This window comes from Ipomoea triloba, chromosome 1, assembly GCF_003576645.1.
Source record: "Ipomoea triloba cultivar NCNSP0323 chromosome 1, ASM357664v1".
Lineage (NCBI taxonomy): Eukaryota > Viridiplantae > Streptophyta > Magnoliopsida > Solanales > Convolvulaceae > Ipomoea > Ipomoea triloba.
Window position 1 is genome coordinate 36,461,021 of NC_044916.1, and position 10,105 is coordinate 36,471,125.

At 35.1% G+C, this 10,105-nt stretch overlaps 1 protein-coding gene across 3 annotated transcripts in view; it reads right to left on the reverse strand.

The window, feature by feature from the left end:
* Positions 1-5,748, reverse strand: part of LOC116021864 (kinesin-like protein KIN-4A) — a 9,587-nt gene extending 3,839 nt beyond the window's left edge. The window contains exons 1-18 of one of the 3 annotated variants that reach the window (XM_031262384.1): positions 5,211-5,748; positions 4,510-4,609; positions 4,238-4,387; positions 3,705-3,958; positions 3,146-3,333; positions 2,940-3,064; positions 2,720-2,756; positions 2,421-2,512; positions 2,207-2,317; positions 1,986-2,099; positions 1,800-1,887; positions 1,569-1,687; positions 1,290-1,388; positions 1,097-1,210; positions 865-981; positions 703-783; positions 429-500; positions 181-274 (exon numbers count right to left, since the gene is read on the reverse strand). In XM_031262384.1, coding sequence (XP_031118244.1) covers positions 181-274; positions 429-500; positions 703-783; positions 865-981; positions 1,097-1,210; positions 1,290-1,388; positions 1,569-1,687; positions 1,800-1,887; positions 1,986-2,099; positions 2,207-2,317; positions 2,421-2,512; positions 2,720-2,756; positions 2,940-3,064; positions 3,146-3,333; positions 3,705-3,958; positions 4,238-4,387; positions 4,510-4,609; positions 5,211-5,266 — 2,011 coding nt within the window. In that variant the 5' untranslated portion in view covers positions 5,267-5,748. Of the gene's footprint in view, positions 1-180; positions 275-428; positions 501-702; positions 784-864; positions 982-1,096; positions 1,211-1,289; positions 1,389-1,568; positions 1,688-1,799; positions 1,888-1,985; positions 2,100-2,206; positions 2,318-2,420; positions 2,513-2,719; positions 2,757-2,939; positions 3,065-3,145; positions 3,334-3,704; positions 3,959-4,237; positions 4,388-4,509; positions 4,657-5,210 lie in introns of all 3 variants that reach the window. The other 2 variants (XM_031262375.1, XM_031262368.1) reach the window with 2 other exon arrangements.
* Positions 5,749-10,105: the final 4,357 nt, after the last annotated feature.

Genomic DNA, 10,105 nt, shown 5'->3' on the forward strand with positions numbered 1-10,105 from the left:
AAAAAAAAAAAAAAAAAAAAAAAAAAAAGCAAAAAGGAATAAGAAGAAAAAGAAAACAAAAAGATCTTAGAGGTGAGGAACACAGCTATGAATATAAAGTAGAAAACCAAACGAGCCTTCTTAAATTTGTCATGGATGTTAACAAGTTCAACATTGTATAGAACTCAAAGGAAAGTAAACCTGAGTTTTCCCGAGCTGAAGATTTCCGCGCTTCTAGTAATTCTTTTAGCCTCTTAGTTGCCATTGCAGCCTCCTCTGTTTTTCTTTGAACAACCTGAGATAAAGTTGCTTAGACATCAATGATTATAATCCAATCAAAAGCTAGTCTAACCCATGGCCTTATAAACCCATATGTTTCTCTCCAGAATTTCTTCCATAGGAATGAATGAAATTTCACATAATCGCATATGCAAAGATGATATTATTACCATCTTTTGACGCTGGTTCAGAGCTAACAGTTTATGCCTCTCATACTCATTCCTTCTTCCCTCCTTCTTTAACTGCATTTAAAAAGAAAACACACATTCTATGGATCAGAGTACATATTAGAAACTAATGAAATCTATAAACTGAAAGAGTAGATATTAAGAAGGAAAACATACTATGCATATGAGCATATCTTATTCAAACATTTAATACAATTAAATCAATATTTAAACATTTATAGCAAGATGGAGTTGGTAAAAGCAGCAGACATTGGACCTGCATTAACTCCTTCTCCCGAGATGCCTTCCATTGCCGAAACTGTTCTGACTCTTGTTTGATCTTTTGTTGCAGTTGGACCTAAGACAGAATAATATAATTAGTGGCATATGATTACATAAAGAGTCCTCTTGAACAGAACTAAATCAAATGCAATCCTACCTTCTGTGCCTTGATGGACTGTATTTCGTCCTGTAATCTTTTTGCAGCTTCATCACTCTTTTGTTTTTGTTTTAAAAGTTGAACCTGGTTCTCTTGTTTCTTCTTCAGATCTTGTATCTGGTGCGAATATTATTAAAAACCTCTTTCAGTCAAAAGCATAAAATTGCTAGCAGTCCAATCTATTTCTCTAATTCAAAAAGGAAATTGTTAGTTAGATGGACATGAAACCCACCTGTGATTCAAGGGTTTTGAGCTTCTGGGCATGCATATCTTGCAATTTCTGTGCATGTCCATCTGAATTAGCAGCAAGGTTTTCAACCTCAGTTAACAAGCGGTCTCTATCTTGCTGACAGGTGAAGAAGGGACATCAATATCAAATGTCAGACAAAAATGTGAGCTATAATTGTCTACAGGTCTAGGATCACCTCTACAACTCTTTTCTCCTCCTCAAGTTCTAGAAGCTTCTTTCCAAAATGTTGCTTAAGAGCCATCATCTCCAACCCTCCATAGAGCTTCATCTCAGACTGGGAAGTTCTCAGACAAAAAAATGTTGGATTAATCACCATTTGCTTAAGAGCTAAACAAAGGAAATTTGCATAAACATAGAAGTTTTCTTTAATCTAAGAGAACTCATCTAAATGATTGTGCTGCATAAGAACGAACAATAGACTCAAATTTGCATAAACATAGAAGTTTGAAGATACCTCTTTCTCTTCCAAACGCCTATTTAACTCATTCAACTCTTTGCCCATAGAATCTTGCAGAAGAGTATGGGTCCATTCTTTTTCTGCTTCTTCATCCAAACCTCCAGGATCACCTGCTGCTAGTATTTGTAAAAATGGATTATAAGCCACTAATCAAATCTGATTGTACTTTGAAAAACAACAAAATAGTTTATTCCACGTGACAGTTGGATAATCATTGATTAATCTTACCACTTTCAATCATTGAATAATCAGAAGACTTCATACTTTGCAAGCCCCTTTTAAGCCCTTCACTTCTTACTGAAAAGGCACCGCTTACCTGGGGATAGAGATTGGAGTTTTCAATTTAATGACCCTTAGAGTAATTCCTATATTTATAAAACTGTTTTCATGAATATACAAAGGTTTAAACTATACATTAGCATCTATTCCACACGGCTCAGAGGCAGCACATTTGCTGCGGTACTCGTGTAGTTCCCGACTCAGCTCTCCATTAGTTCTTTCAAGCCAACTAATCCTATCCTTCAATGCCTGCAAAATCAATGTATAATCAACCTTTTCCATGGATAATGAAGCGGGAATGCTACCCATGGCTCATATTTTAACAATAGGTATAAGGAAACAAATGTATTATGCACCTGCATTTCATCAGACAAAGAACCTCCTCCTCGAGCACAAAGTTCTGCCTGTAAATACTCCAGTTGTTGGCGCATTTTCAGCATCTCATTGGATAATGGATCTCTGTTAATCTGGTTGATGAGTGAAAAAAGCTAAGAACCATATTCCAATCTAAACCCATGGAAATGTAGATAAAGTAATAGGGATTTTTTTTTTGGGGTGGGGGGTACTTACAATTGGTTTGTTCTGTATGTTACGAGCCCGATTTGCATACTTCAGAGTGTTAAGAGTTTCTTCAGCATTTATATCAGCTGGGCTAATGCATGCTGGAAAATACATGGATTCATATGTATATAAGCACAAATAAGTAAATAATCCAAACATTATTACTTTTGAGTCTATAGGTATCACTTTCTTGATGGATCTTTTTGTAGAGACATTAATACAAAATTGAGATATTTATGTATTAGAACACATTTTATAAGCCTATTCTAGGCAAGCATGTTTATTGAGAAAAAAGAAAAAAAAATTACCTATCATCACAGTTCTACTGTTACCGCCAAGTGAGTCCTGCCAATTTCAAAAAAATTTGGTTAGGACAAATTACTTGATATAGCAAAATTTTATGAGCATATTGTTAGAGTAGCAAAATTATTTTAGGAGGCTAAGTTTGCAGTAAGGGTGCATCTAGGAATACTAGAATTCAATCAAGAAAGTTATCTGTTAGTGAAAACCTTAAACAGCATATCAAACCTGCAATAGTCGTGTGAGTTTACTATCCCGGTATGGAACGTGTACGCCTTCTTTCCGCTTTTTCTCATCACCTAGCGCACTAATAACATTTCCAAGAGCAAGAAGTCCCTTGTTAATGTGAACTCCTGTTAATGAAAATCCTCTCAAAAACTTCATAATAACTAAGTCATTCTAGAAATATAATACATGAGAAAAGTTACACTGACCTTCTTTAAAACGGAGACCATCAGATCCTGTACGTTTTGCTCGTTCTGATCCAGCAAGATCTACCAAATGCAACTTGGCACAGAGATATTCTTCAGTCAAGCAGTCACTAGTATTTCCATCACTGGAAACCATCGAATTCATCTTGCGCATCTGCTCTACTGTAATGGTGAAGATGGCATGAGAGCGACTGAAAAAGGAAAGAATTTAGAACAGAAAAAGGCCAACACAGTCAGTAGTGTGGAAAAGACCTTATTTTGAGATCGTTCTCTGACCCTATGGAACTAAGTGAGTTGCCAAATAGCTGGCATGTCGATTAGATAATGCAAAACTCACAAGCATGAAGCAAGTAAAGAAATAGAAAAAAAAAAAAAATCACTTCATCAATTGAAGTGTGTCACTCTGTCTAGGTGGAAAAACAACTCAGGTCTATGTGGATCGTTCAACTGGGCTATAATGCAGATGGGCTAAACCACACTAACAAATTGAATCCAATCATATAAACCCATATGTTTTCTCTTATTTTTACAATGTGGGACTGTTTAACATATATTAACCAACCTTGACTGGTTATTCATGTTTGTGCTGCCTGTTGCCCTGCTCAGTGATCCTTGCTCCAGACATTCAGCCATTTCTTTCAAATTTCTCACACTACGCTCAGTAGACCCTGCCAAAGTAATTACACCATTTGATGTTTCCCGAATTTGTATTGGCGGTTTCCCAGGGATGTGTACCTTCCCAACATGACCGTTTGCTGTCTCTGATTTGCTAACAGAACTTGTATCTAGCAAATCTCGTACTTCTTCTTTATGTATCTGTATACAACGAGAGCTTTATTACACACTGCTATTGGAATAAATATGCAGACTACCACTTATCCACCACATAACTGTTATATTGGTTTGAGCACAAACATTCCATAAACTATATATATGGATATGGAGTTGAGCCTATAATCTTTAACTCACTCATCAAGAGCTACAAAGTAAAATGACAGTGTGCAGTCCATTATAAAACATGCAAATTATCGTTTCAGATAAACAAGGAGATTTTACAGGCCTTGACATATGCAAAGGAGGGTGAAAAGGGTAAACCTCAATGTATGAGACGTGCAGTTGGAATTCCGTTTGGTGCTTCAAGGTTTCAATTTTGCCGAACAAAGCGTTCATAACTTGGGGAATAAGTCCTGTTTGGCATCCATCTTTGAAACCCGTACCCATGGTGTATGTCTTTCCTGAACCTGTCTGTGTTATGCTTAAATGTCAGTTCACGTGCCTATGAAACAAAAAAGGAAGGCATCTGCTGACCTTCAAACGCACTTCCATTAGATACACATACAAGCGATCTTACTAAAGGCAAAGATTACCTGACCATAGGCCAGAACAGTGGCATTATAGCCTTGGAACAAACCATCAACAAGAGGAGCAACGCACTCTTCATACATGGAAGATGGGGGAGAGCCAGTGCTACCGTAAACAAGATCAAAAGTAAAGGAATGTGAGCCTATTAACACCTGCATAACAAGCATAATCAGCAGCAGAATTGTAAAATGAAAATACCAAATGCAGCCTTATCAAACTCTAATTTCTTGTTAACCAATCTCGGGCTAACCAATCAAAATTCAATGCCAATGAACTTGTTTATGGAAGGGGTATATCAACTATCCATATTCATATATAAATTTAAAAATTATTAGGCTTTCCTTATAAAATAAAAATGTAAAAGAGCAAAAGTTCTCTGAAAGAAAGACCTTCAATACTGAAATGTACATGTGCTATCTGACAGTAATGCTAGAGCACAAAACAGAAAGAGACTAAAATCAGAAAACACTGCAGGGATCATATGAATACCAAATCCCAAACTGATACATGCAGAAGTTCCAAATTTCTGAGAAGAAAAGCTAGAGTCTTTGAGAACTCCAGCACCATAACAAGATCTAGATCTCCCAAAAACCATGAATTTTGATGGAAAATGCCATAATAAAGCAACTCCAATAACAACACAGCATCAAAGACATCAAATTCGCAGCAATTCAGCCCAGAATCAGATAATGGGCAGTGAAAGTACCTGAGGCTTCCCAGGGACCACAGTAACACAATCTTTACAACCCTGAAGCTTTTCATCTCCAATGAGTGGCCTAATATGAACGGCAACTTTCACAGAACAATCCTCCCCAGAATTAGGAGCTTCCATCTAAAACTATCCCCAGCCAGGCTCTTTGCTGGAGGGAATTGAAGAAGAAAGAGACAAACAAAGGAGGGGAAGTGGGCAAATGTGTTTATGAGTTGGAAAAAACAGTTAGCCAAGAAGTAGAAAGCAAGTTTAGGGACCTGAAACTGATGCTGCAACTATACACAGTGAAAGAGAGAGATGGAAGAAACGCCAAGAAACTATTGGGAGAATGAAAGAAAAAAAGCAAACCGCAGAGAGAGGGGGGAAATAAAGGAAAAGGGTAGTTGAGAGATTGAACAAATGCTTGGAGGTGTATTCCAGAAGATTCAGTGTGTGCAGTGTGTGTATTTAGCGCAAACAGTAATTACTACTACAGTGACAACCTCAACAAATTCTTGTCAACAGCTAGCTTTCCTTTTCTTGGTCGACACTGCAATACGGCACAGAACACAGATACAAGGTAGTTTGAGTTCCCAGCTAATGACGACTCGCCGAGTGATGTGTTTTAATTGACTTGACAGAAATGCCCTTGGCGGCTCGTAACGGCTATTCTAGTTTCCCGTCGAAAACCGCAACAGTTGTCCGTGCCACTTTCGGTCGGTGCGATATTTACCTGTTTGCCCTTTTGTTAGTTTTATCACATTTACGAGCGTATATTTCGATAATCCCAGATTAAGACTAATCCTTTATTAATCACAGCTTTATGATTCATTTTCTAAAACCAATGACAATTAATAATCAGAATGGAATAGTTTATTCTATAGTTTAAGGATAGTGATGGGCATTTTCTATTTTTAATAATTTCTTGTTTTTTGTATTTAATGAAATGATAGCCTAGTATCAAGATTGTGGTTTTTGTCGATATAGGTTCATCGAAATGCATAAAGTAAAATTAAAATAATATTAAAGAATATTCTTATAAATCTAATACCACATATAGGGGTCTCAAAGCTAGCACAAATTATATTATTTTGTTAAATTTAGTATCATATAATAGGTGGGGCCGTAGTCTAGTGTGCATAGGGTGTTAGAATTTGTGCATAATTGAGTACACTAGACGCTAAAATGAATTTTTAGAATGGGAAATATAAATGGTCAAAACTATTTTGTTTATGTTCGATAAGTCCAACAAAATTAGATGTGTGTGATAATAAGCAACTAGTATACATTCATTATTTAATTGAAGACATATTAATTTATAGAAAAATTTTGTAATGTTTCTTACTCCCACGTCTATCTTTTGCCAACATTCTCTTTATCAAACTCGTTACACAAAATCTTCTTAGTGGAATTTACATCTCTTTTAACTTATACTTTGCAAGTTATTACACATGAGCAGAATTTACTCGTACGTATCATCAAATAGTGGTTGCGCGTTTTCCAAGTCATCCAAAAAAAAAAGGAAAAATATACGAATAGGTATATAAATTAATAATCATTGTGAAGCAAATTGCTATGCAAATTAGCTTGCCTCGAGTTTAATGATCTCATATTAGGATGGTATCTTTTGGAGGAACTCGGTCCATTGTTGACATTTGATCTTATAGGTATTGTTTAATTTATCATATATATTTTTTATTGTAGTTTACTTTTCTTCCTTCATTTAAATAAAATCACAGCGAATAATCAAGTTAAAGAGTGAATTTGAAGATGCAATATTTGTAAAGAAAAATATAATTTTTCTTGGCAAGTTGGCATAGATAGATCTTTCCCCAACTTTTAAAAATTGCAAAAAATGGGGTGCATATTAGGCAAGGAAGAAGCTATGTGAAAGGCTTAAAAGGGCAGCTAGCTAGAAGTCTAAACATAGGCTCATCGTTAATAATAGGATTAGAGCTTAATTACATGCATTATATTTTCCTAATTTTGTAAACTAACTACATTGCCCATCTACTTCATTTATATATGTATAAATGGACCCATACTTTATTAGGCATTAATTAACCCTCACCACCCCAACCATATATTTTTTTGAGTATGCCCCCAACCATATATAATACAACATATACTTAAATTAATAGAATAATAGTGTAAATCTTTTCTAATTTAACTAAAAGTCTCGGGCTTAAACTATATACTCCTGATTATGGTGACCAGTAGTTGTTGCGGGCATTAATGCATCTTAATTCACATCAATAATTGTGGATGCATCTTAAAAGTTTTTTTTTCCGTCTTTTTGACAATTGTCATTATATATGGAGATCAAATTTTTTGTAATCACAAGCGCATCAATGTTAAGTGGGGAATTAAATAGAGATTAGAAGGGTTTTTAATTAATTTACTACTGTGCTTAATTAGTAGGATGGCCTGGCCTGGCCAATGGTCACTTTCATCTGACTAGAAACGAAGAAACGTCCACAAGTTTTGGTGCACAAATATCAACATACACATACACGCCAAACCATTTATTCAATGTTTTTGGAGTGTACCATAAGGTTAGGTTAGGAGACTTGAGAGTTGAGACTGAAAGGTCAGGTACTGTAGAAAGTGACCATTAGTTCAATGCCCTGCTTACCCATTCGTTTAATCGTGGTCGTCACTGCATACATATGTTATATGTATGTTACCATTCAAACCTATCTCGCCTTAACTAACGTAACGTCTTTTATTTAAATTTTTTTAAAAAAATTATAATTTAAAAAATGACCAAACTCTAAATCTAAAAATTACACAGATCGGATCGGATCATCCGATCTGCATTGCAATTTGCAACACATAGTACATTAACAGCTCATTCCTACCCACAGTGTGTACACCGGGCAAGAATACACATATGACTTCTTCAACAACGTTAAAATGGTGTCCCCTATACTCAAGCATGGGTAGGGTGACTCACATTATAGTATTCAATTATTGACCATGCGTACGTACGTTCATATTTGCTTCTTCATCATTTGTAATTCAACTTTTTAATTAATATATATAAATAACGTCAAATATAAACAGTGTCGACCATAATGCACATAATAATTTTTGTTGGTTTTAAAAATAATGGTTTTAGCATTTTATGCATGAATGCGACCACACTTTGATAACAAATGTGGATAAGATTTTTTTTTTTTTTTTAAATAAATAAATGAAAGCTGCCATGCATGAGATGAGTGGTCCATGACGTTCAAGAAGGTGCACATCTGGAAAACAATTCAAGATTAACGTCTTAGCTGTAGCACACGGCGGTTGCCTAGTGGTCCACATAATTTGGGCGGTCAACATGCAGCAATAACACACCAAAACCTAAACCACCACAAAAAAGCTGTAAATCAGAAACCAACCCAGCCAGCTAGCTAGCTCCAAAGGTTCTATCTTGACAACGTAATTGTTGGAGCAGAAAGTCGTTGGAGCGGGCATTTGTTGGTATGACACTTTCTGGCCTTACTGAAGTTGGAGCTTTTGAAACATGGTAATTACACATAAACGATTAACTGCATGTATATATATATAATATGCTAATTGCAAACATTGTTAACATATTATCTGTTTGCAGTTACAATATATTATGTGACTATAATTAACATATTTTGCACCTACAATTACTTGTTTATGCATACCACTGTAATTATCATTTTATGTGTCTGTAGTTAATATGTTATATGTCTTCAAATAAAATTTTTTTATGAGGGGAGTGACTCAAGCCAATTTATTAGTCTCTAGTTAAAGATTGACAAAGACGAGACAGTATAGTAGAATAGAAGTGAAGCGAACATACTGGCCTGGCAATATACTCAACTACACATGACACTCTCTTTTGCACATATAAAGAAATGAGAAATGTTCCTAGTCCGACATCTTCATCCTCAAGTAAGAATGGTCTGCGCAGGAGCTTTTAGAGCTGATAGAAACAATAATTGATTATTATATGGACGAATTTAATTCAATTCAATTCCCCCCACACATCCCTCTCCATCTTTCCTTTTCTTAACCTAACTCTTTGTTCCTATGATTTTTCCTTTCTTACGTTACTACCTAAAAACATGCCTACAATACCCAATCTCCCTAAACTAAACCTTGTTTTGTCTTCGCAAATTAGTTTTAATTTGTCATAATTGGAAAGTAAGCCAACCTAGCCACCTTTAATTAACAAACAATGCAAAAAGGGATTAATTAACAGTTAACACAGCGACTTAATACTTGCCGCCGTAATTAATTAATCATGCTCTTAATCCTACAATAGCTTCCACTTTAGGGTCATAAATCCCTCTCAATCCTCCTACGTGGCCATATACATCAAATGCAAAAAAGAACAATATAAATAGAAAATGATGTAAGGATCCTAAATCCCTTTCTTGGGTTGGAACCCGTTCCTAAAATTTAACTCTAATACTAATTATTTTTTATTTTTTATTTTTTAAAAAATTCTGATCCAGAACTCTTTAACATGGTGTATCTTATAAGAGTTTTTTTTTTTTTTTTTAAAATCATCTTATAAGAGTTAATCCTATGACCTTAGAGTTGTATTAGCTGTCCATTTATCAAGTGTTATTTTGAGTTTAAATTAAACTTACTATAGATTTGAGAAGAAATATTTTTGACAGATGTAACTTAAACACTAATCATTAAGAGTTTCCTTGCAACATATATATATTTTGGTTCAGAATTCTTTAACATTGTGTACCTTGCAAGAATTCATCATCTGATTTTGTAGTTGTATTAGCAGTCCATTTACTAACTATTTTAAACTCATTATTTTAGCATGCAAAGGGTTTTGAGGCATGGTAATATAAAGGTGGAAACCAAAACAACTGTGTGGTTAATTAGCACACGAAGGAAAGACAATCTAGACTGGTTTGAGC